The 27,278-nt window shown below is 38.4% G+C and overlaps 1 protein-coding gene across 1 annotated transcript in view; it reads left to right on the forward strand.

Moving 5' to 3' along the window:
- The window catches only part of LOC141900529 (5'-3' exoribonuclease 2-like), a 38,061-nt gene extending 23,908 nt beyond the window's left edge, over positions 1–14,153 (forward strand). The window contains exons 27-29 of the mRNA XM_074787465.1: positions 3,053–3,080; positions 8,682–8,862; positions 12,939–14,153. Of these exons, the coding sequence (XP_074643566.1) occupies positions 3,053–3,080; positions 8,682–8,862; positions 12,939–13,136 (407 nt within the window). The 3' untranslated portion in view covers positions 13,137–14,153. The remainder of the gene's footprint in view (positions 1–3,052; positions 3,081–8,681; positions 8,863–12,938) is intronic.
- Positions 14,154–27,278: the final 13,125 nt, after the last annotated feature.

The raw sequence follows: 27,278 nt of genomic DNA on the forward strand, positions 1-27,278 counted from the left end.
CGTTATACCCCGGTGCGCGAAATTTCAAAAACAAACAGGCATTTTGATAGCTGAAAACGACCGTCCGCTTTTACGGCGATTATTTCAGTTTAGTATTGTAGCACGCAACTCTGCCCCGGCTCTGTTAATGCGTGCATAGAACGGTTTAAGACATTGTGGTCATTGTTGTAACGGTAAACTATGCGGAATGACTTAGTCAACACGGCTAATGATTGGGGAGGAACGCGCGGGTGAATCGTCAATATTAACTCGCACAATCAGTCGTGTAATCAGCGGCGCTGAATTCTCTTGCAGCGTAACTTCAATATCCTGCACGTCTTCCTGTTAATACAGCTAATTTAACACATAATTAGACGCCTTATCTACCATGTCCTTGTTGACTCGTCTCCTCGCACAATCGTCGGCATTGTCTCCGGCTTAACGATCAGACATTCGGGCAATCGCCAGATCCAACTTGTTTTTCTTTTATTCGCAATCGGCGAAGTCTTCGCGAATTTTACTTTGTCCCTAGACGGCCTTTTCTTTCTGAAAGTAGTGGGCTTTATAGATGAAAATATTGCCATTTTGATTGACACGGGCTTAATAGTTTTCCTTATCCAGATTCTGTTCTTTTTGCACTGCGTATTCGGTTTTTTGTACATCGTCATCAAATCAGTGCTACAGCTGCGACTACTTGCAGTAATCAGTATCGGAAGTGTTACTGTAACTGTACTATTATTGTGGATCCGTCTCATTAACGGGTCTCATTGCGTCGATGTACGGGGTTTAACATTAATCCGTCAAACGGATTAATACAGATACGGGCGTTTATAATCAGATGGATGTTCGCTGTATCATTTCGCTACGAGTGCTCTTCTCCATCTCCGTCAATACTCTTACTGTCTCTTTCTAAGCCTACTTTCGCCGGATAAACTGTATCGCGGCATCGGCGGCACTTATCTCATTAGCTTATCCGTTCATGTGGCAGTCCCACGACCACCTCGACCACCACCAGCGGTAGGCTATACCTCGTATTCCAACACTTATATCGTGTAATATAACTCGTCGATTTGAAATTTGAACTTTGTCTCATCGATCGTGTCTGGAAGGAATCTGATATCTCGTCGATTTCATTATTGTCATTGCTGATATTTCGTTTCTCATCGCGAATACTTTTACTGAATATTCCTGAAAAACAAAAAATTCTATATATTCACGTAATTGTTGTCTATAAGATGATGCGGTAGTTTGGGGTTGAAGCTTTGAGTCGATAGTTGTTGAACTCGTGTTGTAGTCGGTATACATGTAGGGCTGTTAGGATGTAATGACTCTTGTTGCATCTTGCCTGGTTAATGATAGTACTTGTTTGGGTGTTTGTATGTGAGCTGAAGGGGCAGTAGGAAGAGGGACTCTAGTGGCCAACAAGAGCGGATAAAAGCTTACCCACTGATTTATATGTGTAAAGAGTACTCCATTCCATTTCAATCTCTCTCAAAGTGTCTTGTAAACGCATCTCGTCTGTGAGTCTGAGCCATTTTCTGATATGATATCGAACATTGAGGATATTTCTACCTCGTATTGCTTTCGTTCATGCTGGAGGTGACTAGATTCCTGATTCCCTGCATGTATACGCAAAGGTAGGATAGATTAGCTTCTAAATTGTGACTGCTGATGGCAGTACTGTAAGTTATGGACTTAATGATACTGGTTTGTGGTGATTTTCAGCTAGGTTTTAAGTTACTTTTTTTCAACAAACCGAGTCTAGACCAAGTGAGTAAGCGGGATCACAATGATCAGTTATGACAAGTGATAAAGCAAGGGACAATGTAGTTAATGGTGCTCAGTAATGCTCGCGACACTGATGATAATTTACTTTGATCAACGATTTAACGGTGATCCATTTCACTTGCTTTAACACTCATTTCATCTATCGTAACGACTCAATATTTTCGAACGTCTCGCTTGATTTCGTATGCATTGGTTTGTGTTTCATTTTTTGATCTGCATAAATACATTGACATTGTCAATATTGAGTGGTCTGATACGGCATTCGGTATAGTTCGAAACCCTGGTCCATTTACATGGTTAATATATTGCCTGGAGGTCCAGCAGTATCTTGAGAGCATTCATTTTTGACAGGCCCAAGTATGTTTTCCTATATAAGTGTCTCTTTATGGTACTCTAGATAGCTCCTTCATCAAGCCCTTACTGACAAGCTAAGATGACTATAAACGTAGTCATACCGCTAAGGTTGACATGGGTAAAATAAACTTGCGGCTCTCATTACATAAACATTGACGTTAGGCTATAAATTCATAATGTATTTTATTGATCTTTGATTGAGTTTATGATGTTCAATCTGTTCGAGCCCATCCGTGGAACGTATTGAAACGAAATGAGTCAGAGTTTGTAGTCTGCTATTAACTACCGGTAATAACACTTTGATTCAAGACAATTTTTTTTATCATTATCCTTGATTTTTGTGTCTTCAAACTTTGTCGTTACACATTTTTTTGTGTAACTATTATTCCAAACTTCGTTGAACTCATTAATGACTGTTGGACTCTTGCATCAATGTAGCAAGCTGATACATGTAGTACATCTGTCACCTTCAATAAACCCGTCTCAAATCGCATATTGCTGATCAATATCACGTTGTACAATTGTAACTTCAGTACACAGTTCAAGATGTTTCACGACATGCACTTTGTTACGACTTACAACTACTCTAAACCCATCCATAGTTTGATATAAACAAGCACTTGTCATCATTGTTCCTTCTTGATCTGCGGTGTCAGTATACCCGCTGATATGTGGGCTTCATCTTTTTTTCCTATTTCGTCACACTCGCCACACTCTCCAGCTATTGTCAGTAGTAGGTTCACGAAGAACAATGTTTAATTCATTCATGATTACATTTATCAACACATGTTATATTCAAGCATCTGTAACATCATTGGATCATCAGACTATGCATTTGTGTCCTAGAAATCAGTGCAATCAAATTGTTTTTTTTATCGAAGTGATATTTCCAAATGTAGTAAAAAATATTTTCTGCATTTCTGTTTTGCAGGTCGATGGAGTGGTCAAGGCCAGGCACGGTAAGTCATACACTTAGTAAGCTAAATGAATAACTTCATTGCGCAATAAAGGCTGGCTTGTTTCTTAGCTTGAGAAACCACATTCATGTTGTCGAGTTGTGTTTCGATCAAGAGAAATTAGTTTATTTTGGCTTCTTTTTCCTCTGCGACAAACCCTCAACTGACCATAAGGTATTGATACATTCAATTAATTATGTCCACTGCTGGATGTGTTATGGGTCATTTCTTTGGTCAGTTCCCCATCAGTAAATAATCTTGATACAATTTGGTCGACAGAAAACAGATTTTTTGTAAAGGTTACCCGTGCTAAGTATATCCTGGTAAATTCAATTATGGGGCATGGTGTGAATTTAGATCAATGTGGTTACTCTGTAGTTGCAGTTCTGCTGCTCTGCAGTTGTTTAACTTAAGCCCTAAACCTAAAACAAGAAACAGAAACACTTTTCTGACTTGTTTTATGATTGTATGGGAACATGAAACAAATCTATCAAAACAATGTTTCACCTTGTGCAATAGTGACGAAACATGAAACAAATCTATCAAAACAATGTTTCACCTTGTGCAATAGTGGGCAAACTGAATCATTGAAACACATGAATACAGATCTGTTTCATATTTTGGGTTTGCTTTTTCTCTGTTTCTTGCTGCGGGTGCTAGGTTTTATCTGGAAGACGTTGTGGCCTCCCTCGGTTAATCTATAACCTACAACTGTGGAACTAAATCCTGTTTTTAGTCATGTTTAATTTCTATATGTATTCACAGATGGCAGCAGCAGTAACCTGCATAAATGTTTCTCCAAGATCAAAATTTTGATAATCTAGATTTATTGGAACGATTTTTCAGGGCATCTGTGGACATTTTTTTACTTCTCAAAACACCAGCCCCTCCCCTCAACAAAATATTACATATTCATATGGATGGTATGGCAACTGTGAAACTAAATGAACTTATAAAAACAAATATTTCAAAGATCGGGGCCAAAAAAAGTTCAATCGAAAGATTTTAGGGGATGCGCACCCCTTTAACCCCCTCTGGATCCACCCCTGGATTTCAGAATATAAATGAACGTTTCTGATGCTTCGACGATGCCTAATTTGGAATACATATATATAAATACCGGGTAATGAGAAATTTGGACATATTTTCACGAATCACGCATATACGAATACATAAGATATATATATATATATATATATATATATATATATATATATATATATATATATAATTTCTCGGGGTACGTTATCAATATTATCACTGTCAAGTGTTCTGTGAATAGTTCAGCACACAATGGCGTTCGTTTCAGACTCCGCTGCGTTAGGTCTCGAGAGTCGTCTCTGATTGGACGGTTTTTCGGTCAAAACGGTCCATGTTCTCGTGGGTTAATATTTATTGCCGCGCGCGCTGAAACCGATGGTGAATAATTTTCGTCAATTATGCTACGTCCTTATGTATTTGTTGCCACGTCTGTCAGCTCTCTCACGGTCCCGTAATATGCAAATTTATGTTAGAACAGTCGCCGATATTGTGTCAATCATATACGAAACCGGCGCGGACGCTCCCTGTTCTAGTTGTCTGATAATTTTCAAAAAACGCGACTGCGTTTAGAGCCGTGTTATTTGCCGCCGCGCTGAAATTCAGTACCTCAGGATTCCAGTATGCGGAAAGTTTATGAAAATCTACACGGTCCCGACAAAATATTGAACGAACTGTTTAACCACCTGCTTCCCGATATCCAACAATCATGTCTCGAATATTATTGCAATATGAAACGTTGTGATATACAATTCACATCCCTTCCTGTTTAGTTGTGCTTATCGATAATGTTTACTATTTCACCTCTACAGTACCTCACCTCTACAGTATTTGCTCGATGAAATTGAAATTTTTTTTCCGCAGTCCAGAAATTGGTAGAAAACCCTAGTATTCGAACATGAAAAACGGTTTCGCATAAAGCGGACGTTGTCCTAAATTTCTCGATGACATTGATTTATGAAAAAAATATTTTTTAGGAATAAATTATATGTTCTATTTACATATAAATTCAAAATTATAATTAATTTCGGTTGGTATTTGCGTAGATTACGAGGGGTATCTGAGGTGGTGTGAATATTGTTTACGGACGCGCTTTCATTGTGTGCGCTTTTAACGTCCAATTTTTCACAGTTATTCTATCAAAGACATGAAAATAATTATACAGTTGACTCTGCCCGAGTCGAATCCGATAACCTCCGATGACAGTCCAAATCGAATGTTTTTTAAAATATTTATCGTGACACTCATCAAGAAATACATAATATACATCTCGGCTATGACTCAAGTCAGACAGTCAGACACATTTCAAGTCAGACTTATTTTTACGGTGCCAAGAGATCCGATAGAAATTTTCATTTCATCTAGAGATCTTATATTATTATATTTATGAAAATTATGATATATAATTTGATCTTTTGTAGAAAAAATCGTTTACATTCTTTTCAAGAATAAGGATATATGTATATATATATATATATATATATATATATATATATATATATATATATATATATATATATATATATATATATATATATATATATATATATATATATATATATATATATATATATATATATTTATTTATTTATATATATATATTTCCGATGCGCGATTAAGAAAATATCTTTTTTTTTTATATCTTAAGTGTTATAACTAGTGTGGTTTAATTTACACGAGAGAGAACGCGACGTCACTCGAATGTAACACGAAACTGACGTTATTGTGTTAATGTATGATATATATGATGAGGAACGAGTACTGTTTGAGATGACATGAAACCGACGTTGAAGAGATGGACAATTTATACTTATACATCGCTGAACTCTCGTATACAGAAATATTATCAGTCGTTGTCGTAATCGTGAATACATATCTACGACTTAAACTACTGGCGATAAGTCGAGATTTTGTCGGCGCAATAATTTTTTCTGATTTCCCATCCCTCCTTATTTATATGTGTCTTTAGTTTGTTATCGAGCTTGTTCAATATCAATATTACTGAATTTTCTTTGTGAAAATACTGAAATACCATCAATATACAAAGATATTCTGTAGATAGAAAAATGACGATTTGACGCGATCATTGATTCATCTTTTTTATTGTGTAAATTGATGAATTATTTGAATGCATAAAATAGGTTCATTTTGTACCTTTTGCTGTATTTTCCCATTCAAATTTCGTATTTGCATCTATATTTCCATGAAAAGGAAAAATGAAGGCAATTGCGTTGCGCAGTGCATATTTCACAATGCGGTCAATGATATGTTTATGATATTTTTCAAAGAATTTTTCCAAATTCATTCACTTTGTGGTTGACGTATGAACTTGGTTGATCCTTTGTAAGCACGCATTGTTTTTTATATTGATGTATTTTTTTATATCGATGCATTTTGAATTGATGTTTTTAGATTAAAAAACCATGAAATATAGTTATATAGATACTGGTACATCTAAATGTATTTTTATGTGAGAATTATTAATTATTTTCAATTTTTTTATTATAAATGAATTATTATATTATTTATTCACCATATCATACATAGTATGACACCTGACGATGATCTCTAGGGTGAGATCGAAACGTCGTGTATTCTATATATTTTAGATTGAATAAATAAATTCTTGTTTTTAAATTCTTTTGATATGTAGATAGTGGGTTTTCATCTTATTATCCGTTCACCACGTTTGAGTGTGGTTATCGTTCTATATCATACATACTTTTATATATACATACTGGATTATTAATACTGTATAAAATAATATTTTTTTGACAGCATGTCATCACGATACGAATAATTGTTGTACAGGCAATTTGTAATTAACAATATTTAGGCGTTTTATGAAGGGTAATTTCATTTGATAAGTTATAAACTTCAAGTATAATTGAGACTTCTAATTGACCCTTTATTAATTATCTCTAGGACTTTTTAATTTCGAGACTGAATTATATAGTTCCTATGTACGTTGTTACAGTAAGCGCTCAACCCCGCAGGGGTCCTACTCGAATATTTCTGCTCGGTGAACAGATTGAAAGTTGAAGAGGACATCTTCAGGGATTAATTATCACCGTTTAATTGGCCTCTTTTGTGATTTAAGTGACCATGGTCGCTGACTGTGCACATTGATTTAAAGAAATCTAGAAGAAACCACAGTTAGGTAACATTATATCCTTGATCCTCGGCTGATTTTGACACCAATTCTGTCATGATTGACCAGCTCGTTGTCACTTTAGACAATTGTTGGAATGTATGTTTTGTCTCAGCGCCAGTGCTCAGACTCTGTCCATCCAAGTAAACCACAGCCATCCCGTCCAAGGTTATTTTTGTCCATTGAGCTGATTTCAAATATAGGACAATTTAAACAATGTATTGAAGCTACAGGTGTGTCAATTATTCCTCATTTCATTTATTTCGGTAACGATTCCCACTTGAATCGAGAGTTCGGCTTTATACTTTCATTTAACATGTACTTTAACCGCGTATGTAAAATTGTGATTTTTTTACCTTTTTTCAAATTCAAGGTTGAACATCGTTAAAAAATAACTTCACTTACCACACGTAATAACCAAACTTTATGCACAAATATTAAGATATTCATTCAATTCACAACGCATATTGATGTACATCCATTTTTAAGTCATGTTAACATAATTGTACTTTACCAAACAGCGGACTCATTATAACAATTAGAATATCCTTTTTGTGACTTTATCCTATCGTGTACCGTATGCTACTGGTGTTTCTAGACAACTGGATGCTACAAACGATTTATTTGCCCATAAATTCGAAATTTTTCAAGCATATACTTGATACTAGCTTTTGAAACCATGTCAGAATTGCTACTTGGCATACGGCTCTTGTGTTGTAGCGATATTCTCTCATATAGTGAAATTCGTTCAACAATCATCTCAATTCCCCGTTAAAGGATGAAAAACTGGATCTCAAGTCGAGAGTTTTTAATCAAAGTTTGATCTAATGTACCGATATACATCTGTACAGACTGATTCGTATACGCTAGTAGAGAACTCAGAGATGATTGGAATGCGTCATAAAAAATGACATCAATTGAACCATAAAAATTCCAATTGGATTTTTTAACTTGTTTCATATGTTTTCCGTGTAGCGTAATAAATCAGAATGAAGTTTCATTTTTTTATCTCCATATGAATAATATTGGTTATAGATAAACTAGAGACTAGAGAATCTATAACTAGAGAATCTATACCCTGTTTATCATTTCAGTATTGAAAACAGGACCACCCTTAGACAAGGGCAGGTGCTCCCCGGAGATTTTGGTAAAAGTGCCATTTTTGCATCTGCTTGTGCCCTTTTTAAAAATTCTTATGTTGTTATATTGTTGTTATATCTAATCAAAATTTTACGCAGAATCCTTCTGTTGGGACTGACAAGCACCTTTCATAAGCCTAACAGCGTTTTGCATATATAAGAAGAATCGTTATATCGGTCTCTAGGTAGCTGCCCTCTTTAAGGTTTCTCTGCCCACCTCCCCAACATTCAAATGCTAGGTACGGCCCTAAAAAAAGATATTTGTGTATTTTCTAGGGGTGGACGAGGTGGATGGCAGGGAAATTCCAGCCGTAAAATGGACGCTTACCAGCAGAATGAGCGGCGTAGATATGGAGGGTACGGTGGTGATCGATATGGAGGTGGTAGCAGTTCTAGTGGTGCTAGTTACGGCAGTTCAAGACAAAGTTATTCCACAAGAGATGGCAGTTCACAACAGGTATACAACGGTGGATGGTTTTAAAACTGATTTTACTCTGAGCATAGCGTCCATGCTCTGAGTAACTATGATGGTTGTTATATGTCCATGGTCTAATCGACTCCCTGGTCTAGCGACAGGAACATAGAAATTATACGTGAGAGTTTTGAAGAGATATTACTTTGAATTCACGCACAAACTGTGGAATTCGAATGAGAAGTTTGAAATCATGTCTTTGGTCCATATTCAAACTAGAGATTTCCATGGTTTGACCCAGAAGGGTGACTATTCAAAAATGACGTAATTTGAAATTTCGGTGTTAGGTTGAACCATTACAAAACTGGGACCAGTTGTTAAACTAGCGCCTCATTAGAAGTGCCCAGGCATCAGAATTTATGATTGGAAATATGAAATCCTTTTTCTGATGTCACGTTGAAAGTTCATTCTTATTTAATGCGACAATCGGCATTTTATAATTCGTCAAATTCATTGATATACGGTTAATGCGTCACGAAATTATTGGCATTTAGATTGATTAGGTTTTTGTGTGTCAATAAATCGGGCATATCAAGTACAGAATTAAAAGTTCAGATGTTAGCAAAACGCGGTGGTATGCCGATTTATATTGACATTTAAGAGAGCATCTACAATCTCTGAATGATGACTGGGAATCCGGTTGAGAGGACATGATAAAATATGAGTCATTGCTTGCTTCTGTATTAGGCTGCCTATGATAATTCATTCTATTGTTTTATCTAATCCGTTTTTTATGTACAAAAATTGGCAATGTTGTATATTTTTGGTAATATCGATGATGCATTTCATCAAAAAATGATTGTTAAAATCGTGACAGTTGATTAAATAGTTTTCAATCGGAATTGATTCTAAACCTATGTATACTGGCCACGGTTTCACCGTCATATATATTGGCCCAGAATATGTAGACTATTTTTGGAGTTTATAGTTAGACGATCTTGTATTACGTATGGATGAGTTAATACTTGAAACTCTTCCAGGCTTCTGTTTGAATGATACAGCTGCAAATTGTCAACTGTTTGATGCAGATTAAGTCCATCCCTACCAGGTTTTTCAGACGCTTAGAAATCGTTGAAATATACCAGGGGAAACATTTTTGAAGAGCACTCGTCCTTATATAGAAGCTTACGCGGTAGTTTCACCTGTAGCCGAGTGAGAGTTTTGGGATGGGCGCGAATTGTTGTTTTCGCTATAATCCGTTGAAATGCAGCTTTATACTTGTTATATATAGTTGTTTGCTCCCGCGACAACAAGATGAGATGGTTAAAACAAGAGGTAGGCCCAACCTATATAACGCAGGGAAACAATGTTTCCTGAAACAATGTTTCGCACACAGGGAAATGCTCGGGAACATGTTTCTTGATATCTCCTATTTTCGTGTTTCCGTGCGTCGTGTGCTTTAGGCTTTAATGTGGACTCAGCGGTGGTTGCCATCGCTCGAACTTTAAATACCCTTCTAAATAACCAACCCCCTGTTAAATATGCAATATCCACGACATCATTACATAGATTATCAATGAATTTTGCTATGTTTTTTGGCCGTTTGTGTCGCGTATGAAGCAAGTTCTAGAAAGCTATCGGGTGCGTTTCACTTCAATAATAACGATACATTGAACAGAATACCTATCACTCTTCTATCATATATCATAATATCACGTTTTATAAATGCGTATGCGTTAAAAAACGATATCGGCTTCGGTTTTATCCGCAATATTCCGATTGAATAAGTGATCTTTAAAGTCGGCAGGAAATATATGATCATTGGTGATTTTAAAAACTATGGTGATGTAGTCGGCTATCGGCTTACAGCGGATGTGTTCATATTCAATTTTTTGTATCTGGTCGCTAGATTTTAATGGGTGGTTCTATTGTTCTCGGTGAAATGGTTTCCTGTACGCCGCTTCGTCGTGTGACTCAAGCCGCAGTTTCGTGGGAAGCTTCGTTTCGTTCTCGTTCCTCGCTTCGCAGTAGCAATTGTCGTATTCGCTTCATCGATTTAAAATAAATTGACAAATCTGTTAAGTTGTGGTATAATTAATCGGCTAACTATCCCGTTTGCGTATTGTTACGATGATTTTCAAGAGGATTGTCGTATCGGATAAGATTAGATAAGAGATGATAATTTTATTGCCCACAAAAAATATTTGCATTTGACAGGAACAGTTTTGAACGCGGCTATAGCTCGATAATGTCAGTGTGAAAAGTGAAGGGGATTTAACTAAGCAGCAAAAACAGAATAATTTTCAACGTGATAAGTTCAAACCGCTATATGATAGAAAATAGCCGGAGTAACATGTAGCGATATTTTGGTTAAAAACTTTTCTATTGGAGAATTTTTCAAAAATTTCTGAGTTAGTTGTGGTATTTTTATTTTCAACAGACCTTTTATTCGTCGTGTATTTTGTCAGTGTAATTTTTTTTCCGTTTCGAAATAGTTGTTTGAAAGAAAGGATCTTTTCAATTTAAGCTCATGAAAATAAATAAGATAAAAAAAAGTTCGGTGACCATCTGTAGCATATAAGCAATATGTCGACGTTTTGAACGTATGCGTATAACGAGCCTCTTATATATTCACGGGCGCAGCAAAGTTTGACAGTCCGTATTATTTGCTTCGCGTTCGAGGACCTCTGAGTGACAGGCCCTGTTTAGCCTTGCTGTATTAATTCATCTGTAAAAACTGCACAGTTTCGTATCGGACGACCGGTACAAGTGCTGATTTGTTTGCCGATTCTAGTTCGCCCGTGACAACCTATTAGACACAAGTCTTTCATGAATATTGCCCTGCAGCAGTGACACGAGTTCGGTTCCTCCCGCCGCCGCCTCCGCCTCGAATGTCCTCTTTCCATCGGCGATATTTCATAAGATATCTACGCATCCCTTTTTCATATTTATATTCTAATGTGGAAATCTGAGAATCGTATGTCTGTAATACGATTAAAAAGATACGCTATAATCGTATGAATTGATTAATTCGTTTTGAAAAAACGTCCCAACAACGTGCGCGCGCGCGCGATTCAGGCAGGGACGTGGAGACATCTGGTGGTCAGGTCTGTTAATCTGGCCAGATGATGGGTTAGAAACGTTTTTAAATCTCACTGAAAGCGAATTGATTTTCGTCGCTCATGATTACTGTTGAACGACCATTCATTCGAAGAGTAACAGATAATTCTCAATAAATTATTCGGAAATTGCGCGTTAAGAATTTAAGTGTTGGACAGATGTATAAAAGTATCGAATAAAGCTACACGGCGACCGAGAGCCCTTATTATTATCATTAAAAAGCGAGTTAATATTTTACATATTTCGTCAAGTATATGAAAAAATGACTGCCCCCTTCGTAGTTTACATCTGCACTGAAATATCCCCGGCAAATCTTGAGTGCTCTTTATGTCGGCTATTTTCCGGAGGGAACATCTGGCGAAAAATAGTCGAATATTCGCTTCTATACTTCTCTATATACTCGCACCGTACACGTGTCGGCTCTTATAGTCCCTAACCGCGTTTACGGATTTCAGTCCACCTTTGAATTTTAAAGATTCTCGCACGGTTTCGTGAAATTAATAACAATCGCTCGCCCGTATTTCTTCTTCGCTAGTTCGCGATCGGTTCTTTGAAAGACGGGAGTTTTCGACGACTGCGCAACCCGTCGATCGAGCGTCGTAAAATGTTTATTATAGACGCGCCTGCCAGCCATATTCCAAAAACTAGCTACATTTTCCGGTGACGGCGACGTTTGCTGTTGACTCGCAACGTCCTCTGTTGCCTTTGATGAACTGCGTTACATGTTTACCTACACGTCAATTTACCAGAAATGTTGATTAAACGACAAGATGATTTCATTTCCTGCTCGCATTTCATCTTTCTTGCCGTGCTATTTATCATATTCTTCGTTTCTTATCGGTCGTCTGTCGGCGCCTCTGTGAATGCTGGCTTTTAAAATCGGCGCAGAAAATGCGATACACCGTTAAGAAATACGTTTTTTAAGAGTTCAAGGATTGGATTCGGGTTTCTGAATCAAGCATGGATCGAATGAATAATTTTACTTTTGTTGTATTTTTCAGACCAGTGGTTATCGTCAACAAAATCAAATCGGATATCCAGCTGGTGATTACTGGACTAGCGGAAGCAGTAGTGGCGGCGGTGGTGGCGGGCATGGTGGCGGTCATTATCAAAGCAACCACTGGGAAGGGGGTCGAGGAGGAGGCGGCGGCGGCAGGGGGCGCTATCCACAACCTCCGTCTTACTACTCTAGGCGGTAGTAGCTGCGTTTTATGATCGAACGAACTGTAAAGAACTGTAGGCAGCTCATCAATTCTGTTTTTAAATTCTTTTTTTAAAAAGTTTGCTCCAATTCAAAATATTTCCCGATAACGTGTCTGCTAGCGATATGTACACACAGATATTTCGAACGTGCATTTATAAAACGAATAAAATCTTAATTGAATTGCTGAATGCTAATATTTGTGTAAGAAAATATTGACTACTTTTAGGAGGTTTTTTGATTTTGTTATGTTATATGGATAGATGGAGCTACTAAGGCATGAAATGAAGGGTTATACGTGTAGTACTTTTTATAAAAAAAACTAAGTGTCTTCGAGATTTTTTTTTATTGCAAGAAATAATTTTTTCGAGCCTATATACATATATGAATGGGGCCATTTGCACTATTCGCTATTATCACGCTCTTAATTGGCCTCTTAAACATCAGAACAGCCTAAGTTCTATAGGCATTTTAAACAATAAATTATATGAAATAATTCGGTGACAATCGTTGAGTAGGAACTCTCGATGTGGTTCTTTTGCTTGTATAGCACTAGAAATTCGCAAACATATTTGCGCTTGAGTCGCGGGGTATTGTGAGCTAGATGGTGTTTAACAGTCGCCTAGATGCCAGTCTTCGCTACTTGGCCTTGTTTTTCGTGAATGATAGTAGCAATTTGATATTAAACCAGCACCACTTTGAAATGTTCACCATGACATATCTGCAAACAATATTCAGCGGCCTTTTGACACTATTTTTGAGCGCTTCTGTCTCTCGCAGTTGCATTTGACGACATTTTGCCGCTAAAACCGTGTTTATAATTTTGCGAAATATGTACATACGTAAGTTGTATTTAGGGAAGATGAAATGAAACATATATACATGTACGTATTTGGCGATTTATGTGAAATGTCAAAGAAGAAACTATTGTATAGATTTATCGTAAAATCATGGTTTATGTATTTTTTTCCTTTGTGAAAACGGATTTTGAATCTTTGTGAAGAATAAAGGTGTATCATCCAAAAAAAGCTTGAAGTCTCGTTCTGTCGATTTTTAATTGCGTGCAAATTTGAATCTCATCCATACAGTGCTGCCACTCTTGGCCGCACCGGAAAATTTTTCCCAAGCTACGCACGTTTTCGCATTACCGGTACACCGTCCGAACCGGAGTAGACTGTCTTATGCCAAATGCAAATTTTAAAGATTGAAAGTGAGAGTTAAGATTTCTGACCGAAATGATGATTGTTTTTGCGATAGAAAAGGAAATACCCTGTTGAGTAGTGCGGCGGAGTCAACTGAAAAAAAACCTGTCCTACCGTTTAGTCGCCTGGATGTCCTCGACTGTACTGACTGTGTTTATCACGTTTATACCAATGAACAATACGAGATGAATTCATCCCCTCGGGCTGCTGAATCCAGTTTCATCACTCATTGTAACACCGTATCCTGAGCAGCGTGAAGCGAGCTTTATTTCACTTCACAATTTCCCAAGTACACTAGAATTACTGCCCTATACACATAAACTATGAAAGCCTTTTAATTGAATGCACTGATGAACAGGTAATATTTGTGTGTTGGATGGATTTGTAGTTGGTTTATCGCTGCACAAGGGCTGTTAACTATTTAGCGTGAACAAAAACGAGGGCTTTTACCACTGATTAAAAGCCCCTGACTTATTCGGCGTGGTTTATTCGCCGATTCTCCGGTATAAAAGGCGTTAATTTAGCACAATTTTTGAGTAAAGCACTCGGCAGTATTTCCGGGATCCTTACTATCTATCTCGTTACCATACACGCAAACCGCGATGGACGATGGCGTGAATGAGTGCGCAAAAAACACACACGAATCCGTCCCTTTACTTTTCACATTATCGCTGAAGCTTAGCAGTAGGTAATCGTGGAAAACAGGCATCGTACTATCGGGCGCGAATCGATGAGAATTAGAAACTTCGGTGGTCAATAGAAATAGTGAGTTCAAATACATGAACACTGATTAATTTGGGAGTGGGGTGTCGATTTTGGTCCTCGATTCATAAAGTTGATTCATAATGATTCAAGATTCTATCAGATGTGGCCAGTCTTAATTGGTCGTTATGTCGTTAGATCAGATTGTCATTGTTTCGTAAGTGACATCCCACGGAGACAAGCGACTCGATATTTACTAGACTACGCCATTAAAATTCTGTCACGCAGTTGAAATCAATTATAAAATACGGTCCTAGAACCCTGTGGTGCCCAGGCCATCTTGAGTATCATTTTCTGCTCGAATTCTCACTTAAAAATCAACGACGAAAATTCGGTGCAACTTGGAGCTTGGATACGCCGAAAAAGAAGTATGGTCCGGTCTGTTGGGGATTGTTAGCGAGCGCCGCTCTTTATGGCTCTTCAGTTCGGACAATACATTTTACACACGGGGCAGATCCCGTGAGATATACTTCAACAAGTCACCCAACAAAATCTCATAATCTTCAACTAATTGCTGTATAGACGCTCGGGTAATTTATCTTCAAAGACATTCGTCGATTTTTTTTTGTATAGTTTATCGTGTTGTCCCTTGAGTAAGCCGTCGGCTTGTTCGCTCGTTTCTGGGGGGCTTGCGACGAGCTGTTATGCAACATCTAAAAAGTAGCACACACGACACTGAGTGACCGGGGCACTACTACCTGCGAGGCCCATGTTTTGTATTGTACCCGTGTCCTAACGCCCCCGGGCCGTTCTACACAATCCTGTATAGGTGCTTTATTACAGTTGTATACGTAGTGCCTTGGGCAGTAAATGCTATTGAAATAACATTTTTTTCTCAATTTGCGTGAGGAGTTCTATGACATGTGGCCCTGAGAATGTGATGTATGATTGAAAAATTGAAAGCTTTTTGTCATCTCGCTACACAACATGTTAGTCATTTGTATACTTACTACTTTGAGAGACAATTAGACATGGTCCTGATGGTTTGCCTGGAAACAGAGACATTCATGATTAAGGATTGTTCAGGATTTTTACCTATAAACCTTTAGACGTTCGATATTAGCTGGATTATTAAGTGATTTTCGCTGAAATGTGAAAGCCCTCGAATGCTCAACGTGGCATTTGAAATATATGTTAAGTTGCTCGATATAAAGGTGAAGGAGCTCGGTAAAATCTAACAAGTGCCAAATAAGTATAGTACAGCTCAGTTGGAAACCGTACCTTGATACAAATTTCAAGACATCAAAAACCTACAATTAAGGGCCAAGCAGTTGATTTTCATTATCGAACCGTCATTTAAGAAGCTTTGATCGCGACAGGGCGTCACTAATCACATTCAGACGACAATCTCTTGCTTGCGCGTATGAATGTGACCAGTAGCTGGTGTACGGCGTCTCCCGCAGCAAGAATCAGCCCCGTACCAGGCGCACACAATAGTCGATAGAACCCTCAGATGGCTAGGGTCACCGGGCTTTACCTGATAATTATAGTATCGTGTATTTTGTGATTTGTTGGTAAACACACAATCAAAAGATGCTTATCTCGTATATTGGACCTAATTGAATCGGGTGAAACGACTTCCTCCATCAGGGGGCTTCTTTTTAATTGACATAGAGAGATAGTATATCGAATGAACAGAATGGGTTGAGTAATTTTTCCCATGGATCCACGTGCAAATGCAATAACTTCCTCTTATTTTGAATAGAAATATATTAATCTCGATCGCACAATTAGCTCGTTAAACGATTAATGTAGATCTGATAATTTTATTGTTAAGTAAAGTATAGGAAGAGGGTTTTAAGAATCAGCTTCGCGTTTACATCTCGAACTCGTTGAAGAGCCAAGTTGTGTAAACTATATGGAATTAATGTCGAAACATTGAACATAAATCCCTGTGAATTGGCATATTTCTATTATCTAACTGTATCCGTCCGTAAGCGAGCACCAATTTATTAATCCGTCGGATAGAATGATGATTTTTCGCATGCGTTCACGGGACGAATAAGAAGTTTTAGATGGCATACGGTAGGCTTCACTCGGCCCTTCCTCGTTAATCGTTACAACGGCGCGATGAATAGAGCGACGTTATTGAAGGGGATGTATCCGTGAAAGCGTTTTTAAGCCCCAGTACAAGAGATTGGGTACAGCTGACCGAAAAACGTTTTATCTCGGCTCACAAAAGACGTTTTATATTTTACAGTTAATTTGTCGACGACAATGCGCGCGCGGATAAGATTTAACCGAGTTTTAGGAGGTGTATTCGTCGTCGTAGAATGATCGGTATTGTTATAACCACCGGCTTCCTCTTCTAGAGTGCCATTTCCGACACCTTCGCGTCGACGATGCATTTGAGAATTCCCATCAGCGATCGTCTGGCGATTATAGCGACATGAGTTGATCAACAAAGAAAAAGATTCATCTTTGGGGGCTTTGCTGAAATTCGAAGCCTAACCCGATCCCCAGCTTAATTTGACTTCAGTAATTTTTTTGTGCATGTAGATAACATAATCTTGATAAACCGTATTTTTGTTGACTAACGAATTAAAGAAAACGATCAGTACTTTCATCAGGTATTTGATCCTAATCTAGAATTTCATGCTGGGTTGACACAGTCTACAGCGCATGGAACACGCTAGAGGTAATGCCAGCGGCGGAATTACAGATGACAGCGACAAAAGTCAAAGAACGCGCGGTACAGAAATTCAGCCGAGATAATTGGGCGAATTACGGGCAACGATGTCGGTACGCAGAGAACGTTTCAGTCCGACAATTAGCAAATTACCAAGGCGGGCTTGACTGAATAACGGAACTTAAGTGATTCTCTGAGTTCTTTTACCTGGCGATTAACGACTAGGTGAGAGTTATAGAGCCCGTCTAAGATCACCGTGAAGAGCACGTCCCATACAAGATAACAACCCTCTCCACGACGGTCGAGATTTCGCCGAGTATCGATGACTGTTATGGTGCCGGAAGCCGGTAGTCTAACGAAGCCACTTCGAGCCGACTTGCTGGTACTTCTTCGGGTCTCAGATCTGCGAAAAAAAGAACTGAATTGAGGCGGTATAATTCACATGCCTGACTTGAATACGTAATGATTAAGCCAATGCAGGGTGTGGTCGACCGCGTCATGTACGTTATCGCTTTCTTTCGCTCTGCTTTTTTCAAATCTCATGTTGACCTTAAACATGCGTGTATATATCTAGATATTTTGACACGTATATATTCATCCATCCAAACTGATAATAATAATCGTCCCTATAATCTAATAGTATCGACGAATAAGCAAGTTAGTTTGAATTTTGGGGGAATAGGAACTAATTGAACTAACTTTTCTGCAGTGCTACTCCGCGCGTGCGGTACATGTCAACCTGGAACCACTTTCAGACAAGCGTGAAAACATAGGGAAACTGTCGGTTAAATACGTACTATGAATGTTTTGATCATTAATTGCATGAAGTGTGAGATTAGTCTTGTCAGAAGTGGGCGTCTTTATCCGAAACTCAGGTGTGAATTCAAGGCCCGTCAATCAACTTATTATTAAGAATCTTATAGTATACATACAATCACAGTGCTGTAGGGTTTTTAGTAATAATCTGAAGGGTTTTTCATACTGTGGGGTTTATTTGTTTGTCACAGTTAGTGAGGTAGTTGACTGGAACGGTACGGTGAATGCAGTTTGATTGTTCGTGATGATTGTGAAAATGTCGTGGATTATGTATTTTTCTAGCAATTATAACTTTGCACAGCGCATAGCTGCCGTAAATGCCCTAATATTTGATAAGACAAGCCTCGATTTTGGGTCACTGGTTTTATTTAACACGGCCTGGACCAGATCCGAAAAGTCATAAGACCTCGAATGACAGTGTCAGATGTTTGGCATCTAAAATTTCAGTTTGACCTATAACTTTTTGTCCAGACCCAGGAAATCAATTTCATTTTGTTGATTGTAGAGGAATTTCATCTTGCTTTGAAACTACTCTACGTATGTATAATGAATATTCTGATAATTTTGTGAATTTATTAGATGAATAACGGTAACCGTGATCGCAGTTATTAAAAATGTGAACATGTCAGTCAAGATGTGTTAATCTTTCATGTGAAATGAAGTCCTGACGGGGAACTTAAAGGCACAATCAACGCGATTGTAGGTTTGCGTTACATTCTTAACAAACGGGGGTCCGTGTCCCCCGCTCGGCCCAGGTGTGAGTATAAAGGGCCTAGCAGCGGGGAGCGAGCTACGGACCTGACCACGTGAAAGGGCTCCTTAACTGATTCTACGAATATTCTCTCCATAAAGATCTTGCTATTGTGCAGGTTTTTCATAGTTCAGGTTGCGTTCAATAAAGGTTTTATACAGACTATTTAATCTTTTCAATGTGTACTAAACACTTTCCGTTGTGTCTTGTAAATTAACCTATAATTTAGAGTGCTGTGAGAGTATGTTGTAATTTATCAGTTAATCGAGGTGTAATTCGTGTATAAAGACACCAGTCACACTGTCGATAGATTCCATAACGAATATATATTTTCAAAAATAACAACACTATTGATGTACGCATATGACATAAAATGACAATGTAAAGATTTCTGACTATTCATTTTCAATTGCATGTTTATACATGTTCACCGTACAAGCAATAAAACAATAGGACATAAAGAGTAAATGTAGATGTTCAAAACTTCAGCTGAATCGAAGTCGATTCATCGTGTTGTTTCATTAATACAAGAAAAAAGCAGATGAAACCAAGTATATTCGATTATTAACGGGAGCCTTCGGCAAAATCGTCCCCCGTTAGATCACTGTTTTCTAGCGGCGGGGGACATATCTTACTGCCCGGTAGCTATATACGGGTACAGGAATACCTGCTGATTCAGAGACCGATTTCTCGGTGAAACCATGATCATTTCGTGGTTCGCGATTAGCTTCATCTCGGGGCAAAGAACGAACTTCATTCTTTCGCGAGCGGATAATAAACTCGCGTAATAACGCGTGATTCTCGATTCTTCTTGCCTCCTGCATCGGACCGACACATGTCTCCATTCACAATAACAATTTAGGCAGAAATTCGTAATTAATTGATATAATAATTTGTTCGATGCAGGTATAAACGATTGCTCGACGATGAGCGCGTTGTATTAAATCATAGACACGTTCCTCATTAGTCGGTCTTACTCGATGATTATAGTCTAGATGCAGTTTTGCATAATAAGTCGTATGGCCTCTCAGCATGGCCACCGGTGTTCTCATGGCAGGATTCTTTAACGATCACTTGTAATTAATTGACTTTTCGTATTGCATCTTTTTTTCTTCTGTCAATCGGAGATGAGTTGGAAAAAACGTGTCATATCGACGAAGGTAAACTCTAGAGGATAAACCATGAATGTGGAAGCAGTCTGTGGAGCTTCATACTTACTTATATACCATTCAGCTGTGAATATATTACATATACGACACGATTCAAATGATTTGAAGGAAATCTGAAGTCCTTCAATTATACCGGTATGTCGGGTAGTTTCTGTAGATCTTTGTAGTTGTTATTACATTATTCTGCAAGAAAATTACTTTGGAAAAGTTACGATGTACTATGATCTGATTTTTGTATAGTTTGATTGGATTAACGACGTGATTTCCATCCGTTCGTAGCACCTGTTTCTCCCCAGAGAAAGTAATTAACAAACGTTTGGTAATTCTTGATATCGGCCAATCAGCACGCCCGTTAGTTTACTCAAGTCTTGACGAAGATGGATAAGAAAAGCAGCCACACTAACACGGTGCGGTCACTCAGTACTCCGCACGAAGATGGATCTGCGGTTATAAGCAAAGTTGTTACGTATATCCGCAAACGATAAGGTCTGATCAATTCATTTGTTGATTTGACGGGAAAAGATCAGTTTTGTTGAGAATCTTTATATTTTACAATCCAAAAAACTTTGTTATAAATATGCTACACCCTTTCACCACAACTTGTACGATGTATTTTTGATATTTTCAAAATACGTATCTTTATATCATTCATTTCCTCCTTGTTTTGAAAAGGTGGCTAACGATGATTCTTTTCTTCAGGGGTAATTCGCCCATTACGATTTTATGGACTGCACGTTAACTGGGGAACTATTGGTAGCAGATGTCAGCTCACTATGAATTCATTTATCGCACAGTCAGGGTGACGATCAAAACTCGCACGACCGAGTGATACTAATGAATTCATGTCCGAAGTTCATTGCAAAGCGCTTTGATCTCGGCTTCAAATCGGGAGATTTGTTCTCTAGATTAATTATTACGTATAGCGGAACAACGATTACGATGCAACGCCCATCGATTAAGCTACCATTCCGAACCACGGAGAATCTTTTAATACTAGACACATTTCTCGATCGACAAAATACAATATTTCAGTGGTCATTAATGAGTCTGTTCTATGAAGAAAAATTACATTTCTCATTTTAGAATGAAACACTTATTATGCCGTTATATATATGTAAGAAACGTTCATTTCATATCATTTCTTATATGAACATATGATCTGCACAGACGACCCTGGAGAGAATAGTGTCAACATGTAATATTTATTACTCGGTATTCCAAACTGTAGCATCTTCGATAACAAACTAATGAAGAACAGACGAGCTAAATCTATGTCCTGAACGCTTTCGTTACATTTTTTATTTAAGAAAAATATGAAAGATCTTTACCTTTAGAAAAAATAATTCACATTCAGTACATTTATGTATATATATATATATATATATATAAAGGGAGATTCTAGAAATCAGTTAATGAGAGCAGAGGCTCCATTCAGGATCCTGACCTGCGTGACTACAAAGCACACAGTCACTTCAGGTGTTGGAAATAATCCCCACGCGGAAAGCAAAACATTGTTTTAACCTCGTGTCACACAATAATCCGATATAACACGTAAATGGGACAGGTAAAAATGCCCGTTAATCCGCATTAACATCTCTCGGGCATTATCTAAACACTGGTAACCGGATAAACGACGAAGGGTCTACTTAGACGATGATTCTTAATCAACAGTAAAATAAATATGACGACAAAAATGTGATTAAATCCTTCTATTTGCGTGCGATCTCTTTCACTGCTTTAACGCACCGTTTCGTCATTGTGAGGTTTTGCAGTGTTCACGATGTTCATGGTGAACTCATTTTGAGTATTTTTTTAGTATATATGTCGTTGCATCTTTCCGCAATAGGCTTTCGTATCATAGCTCGCTTCCTCTATTGAACCATGGACTCTAAAACGATTTAGAGTCCACGATTGAACCTATGCCTCTTCGTTCATCGTATAGGCCTAAACCGGACAAGACGAAAGAATCAGTTCCCACGGTTGAATATTCCCAACAGAGACCGTAATATGGCCGTGGCGTCAAGCTGCAGGAGAACTTCATAGAGTTTTATAATCCATGATGAATATTCCAAATAACCGAGTCTAATTCTATTTGACTGGATCCGACGTCAAAATACTCTACACGGTATCTACATCCACTAAATCGTTAGTTGTTTCACATTCATTCCAGTGATAATATAAAATGCGTCCCGGCATCTTATGGTGGGATAAGCCAGGAAATCTTGATTTTTATCATTTGCTGTGACCGTGTTCTGCATCGTCTGACAGTCAGAATTCTGATGTTGGGGAAACGAGCTTTCCAGTCCTTTATATATTGTCAGTAGCGTTCCTTTAGCACCTCTTGTGCTCTATCTTTAGACTGTTATCGTGTGCCTCTCTCTGCCCCTTCAATCGACTCCTTGTCTCTTGTGTAAAAACCCTCTGAAATGGCCTCGACAGCGAACGTAGATTTATAAAAGTGGGAAAAGTGGTTTATATAGTCTGGAGGGTGCATCTTTATTCATTTTCTTACACGAGTGCTGGGTATTATGGAGCGCAAAGAAGAGTTCTTCAGTCAACTCAACCCTCGATGGCTCTCGTTCGTTCTACAGTGAAGGGTTCTCTCGTGAAATCTCGTCTTGGCGAGAGTAGGGCACTGCAGGCGACAGCAGTCTAGATGGATAACGATTCGGCTGAAACAAAATGGAGATAGACGGTTATACGTTTACCATTATCATTCTTGGGATGGCATGGTCTCGCATATTGTTATAGAAGCCATATTTGATTTAGATTTTGAGATTTCTCTCACCGGATCGTGTCTGTATTAATTACATCGAAATCCGAGTGACAGAAAAGCGTATATAAAACATCTCAGTAACTATTCTTTGTACGTTCTAGTGTGGCATGGTCAAGTGTTGTATTTATACAGGATCAGATGACACTTCGAAGATTTGTCTCGGTATTTACGCCAGGAGTGGACTTCCGAAATTTGACTCTTAAGAGGTTAACGGAAATCTAATCATACCATCATATCATAATGAATGAATTCTATATGACGCCTGCTGGCTGCTGACCATGTTTGTATATCCGGAAGATATGGTTATTCTATATTCTATACCCTTCAAATCGAGTCACTCAGTGGCAATAATGCATAAAAATATATTTTTATAGGGTTTTCATTCCAACTTTTATGATACAAATTATTGCTTTCTTTTTTTCTATTCACGGGGTTTGGTTTATAGGGATTGGCCATGGCTCGATGGGCAAACCTCGGAAGACTTTCAGATGATTTGATATGATGTTTTCCGCATAAAAAATCTATTTCATATCATATCTCAGGGGAATTTCCAGTCCGAATAAGAATAGGGTCAAGTCAGAAGGCCGCCTTGATTTGTTAAATTTGTTGCATGGCCAAAATTAGCTTAGCTATGTCTACAATTTTCCATCAATAAAATAGATTACTACGTAGGAAGTATCAGCAATCTTTGAATACATTCTTCCAATCCAAATATGAGTTCACATTGAATACGAGTGCATTTTAAGATTTGATACGGAAAAGAAAATGTTGGTGTTCTGTACAAGTAAAAGCTTTATTTCAAAGAAAAATTTATGCATTTATTCACAGTAAACCGATCTTATGTCACATTGAGGAGTTCGCATGAGGCTAGTTGTTTACCTACAAGCTGTGACCACATCAAGGACAAAGTCATCCGCAGCTCAAACTGTTAAAACCCTCTTGAGCGTTTTAAAAGGAACATTAAAACTTTCGAGAACAGATAAGCCTTTAACTTTGTTTGTTTTCGTCACAAAACAGCTGCTTACTATGATGCTTTTTCTCTAGTTTCGGTGCATGAACATAAAACCTGTGCAAATTGACTCAGTTTTCGAGTTCGTTTGTTTTGTTTTAGTTCGACAAAAATGGGACTGGTCAAAATCAAACACGACGACAATGCGAATACAATGAATGGATGTGATTACGGACGAGTAAATCATTGTTTTAGTCGCTGTTGACATCAAGAGTCAGGACAACGATTAAACTATTCACTATGCCCCAAATACTGCGTACAGATTTTCGGGTGACATTTCATCCATCTCGAGTTAATAGTTTAGATAATTCTGTAAAGTTCAGATATATCCGATTTCGGAAGTCATTTTGAGAGCCGTTTAAGAGGCTTTAGATAGATAGGATACTGACGTTGAATGAATGACATTTTTCGCAAAATGCATGCACACATAAATGGCCAATTCCCATCGTTCTAGAAATTGCAGAGGATTTTTACACGATTTTTCATACATTCTACTATGGACATTATGTCCCAATCGGATACAATTAATCATGAATTTTCGAAATTCATTTATTTAGATGCTAGCATCAATACGCAAGTATGAAACCAACTCGACGGTTCTGCCAACTTCCGCTCATATTCCGCATTTTCGCGCGGTCCACAAACCACTGTCGCATGCAATGCGCAGTACGGTCGTGCGCACCTAGGTTAACTGCTGTTTTGTTTTACCGACGAACGTGTTCGACAATTAATCAAAGTTTGGGCGAATTGTCGAGAGCTCTCCAGTTTTTCCCGTAATTAACGGTTCTCTTTGCGACAGACTCGTGCGCACACTCGAGTGATACTTGAAGACGTTTGCGAGGGGAACATTTTCGTAAATTTATAATGAGCCAAGGTTTGTATTCTGGTTTCAAATCGTCTGCCTCCGGGACGTGATTTATTTAGTAAATATCTCGGCTGTCAGACAGAATCCATTGCGCCTGCTACTCAAACACGATGGCGAGGGCCTCTTCAAAACGCCAGTTCAGTTTGTTCTTAGATAGTAGGGTTTTGGTTGCATCATTTATTTTGGGCTATTCAAACATACCTTACACGTGTTCAGTTTCCAAACCCTTTGAACTATGACTTCAAATCTTACCTCATGTCTTTTTTTATCTTTGATGCTGATGTATGTACAAACGAGATACAAGAAAAATTGGTTTCCCCAAGCTGGAGATCCAAGAGTCCCCCCCCCCCCCACTGTCCCCTATACATTGATCACCAAAGTCAAAGCTGACGAGTTTCAGTAAGAACGACTCAAATCCGATTATTACCATGCGTGTCAAAACGATTGTACTTCTAGTGCTTTTTGTGCTTATCGTGGGACCCCTGCAGTCTTGCGACCCGACCATTAAAACATTAAACTGTGTCGTGTGAGGGATCCATCGAGAAAACACGAAATAGTAATGCCACTTCTAGAAAAAGTGTTCGGTCAAGTGAGTTTCCTGAACTTCACGCTTCGTGTTGTCTTCTTTCACACTGAGATAATAACCATATCTCGTATACTCTTCGTTGTCAAAACCGAGTTTAGCAGATGTTTCCACAAATTACGTTACGTCACCTATCCGTCGTCCTTTTCATCCGTGGCGAGGTCTCGTTATAATTTGTTTATTCAAATCAGAATTGCTGACAAGACTCCGGTTAAATCGAGCATTTTCCGCCATTTATCCGGTTAAATTATTTTAGAATCGTGCGCCCAACTACGCGCTAATTAGTCCAATATAGACCCGTGTATATTTAATCAGCCGCGATGCGGTAGAGTTAATTTTTGATGGTGCCAGCTAAAGATCGGGATGACAGCCTGGCAACGTGGACCGCGATCAGACCGGCACAAAGGCATGATTCGCATGCCTGTAGGGACAGCCCAGCGGGTTTGCTTTTCGACGCGTGATTTCTCTCGCCTGCCCACGGACATTATAAAGACCGCGAAACTAAACATGAAATTATTTTATTACGGTCATTAGAACTAGTATTAACCGGTGCGAATTAATAAAAGGATCGAGAGTTAATCATATTCCCAATCGACACCTGCCTCGAACGTCATGATTACGTCACAAACTTCAATCTTGTTCAGCATCTTGAGACGTTATCATTTCGAGAGGCCACTTCTCATCTGAATTTTGTGTGGTCGGGAATCTGTAAGGAGACTCAAGGCAAATTACTAAATAAATTTCGTTTTCTTAGAATCACTGCACCACCTGTCCCCTGAATTCACCATCCTCCAAGGTACAGAGGCGATGAACTATGAATTGTTAAATGAAATAGAATATCGCGTCGGAATTGAACGCCACACCTGAGTTAGAATTTTCAACGACCGCAGTCGTACTGATCGTGGACCATGAACCCGATTTGTCGAAAAAGTTCCTGTGAAGAAATTCTGAGAAGGTCTCTCGTATGAAATTCGATATGTTTACCAAGTTGTTATTTTCACATGGTGCGTTATTGAACATGTCGAAGCTGCAAGTGAAACAGGAACCGGCGTTTATTTGCTCGTCATGAAACGTACACCGCGCGTACAGTGGATGACAACCGAAGGAAATGTATTTCTGAAGAGGCTCCATCACCGACCGTGTCACGTCATTGTCTTCCTGGGATCTTCGATGAAATTCACGAGCAGACGATCGTAGAAAAATAACGTTCGTGAACTGACATATCCGTTATGGTATCGTGTCATCATATCACTTTAAAGACCGACCCTAAAACCGTTCTTTATGTCATCAGTTTCCCGTATTTTGTTTCATCTTTCATATATTGCGTGTAGTTTATACTTCCTGAAGATATCGTGTCAGGAAGGAGACGAAACGCTCGCCGGAACATTACGCAATAAGGCTAGACCACTAATCGATAGTTTAAGACCTACAATTTTAATATTTGGTCTAAGTCCTGATTGCAGAACCGGGCCCTGATATGGGTCATGTTGTTTTCTTATCATTTATAGACAAAATGTCACGAAACTAAAAAAACTACTAATTCAATATGCCCCGAAAACTAAATGAATGAAAAGTTGG

This window comes from Tubulanus polymorphus, chromosome 1 (assembly GCF_964204645.1).
Source record: "Tubulanus polymorphus chromosome 1, tnTubPoly1.2, whole genome shotgun sequence".
Lineage (NCBI taxonomy): Eukaryota > Metazoa > Nemertea > Palaeonemertea > Tubulaniformes > Tubulanidae > Tubulanus > Tubulanus polymorphus.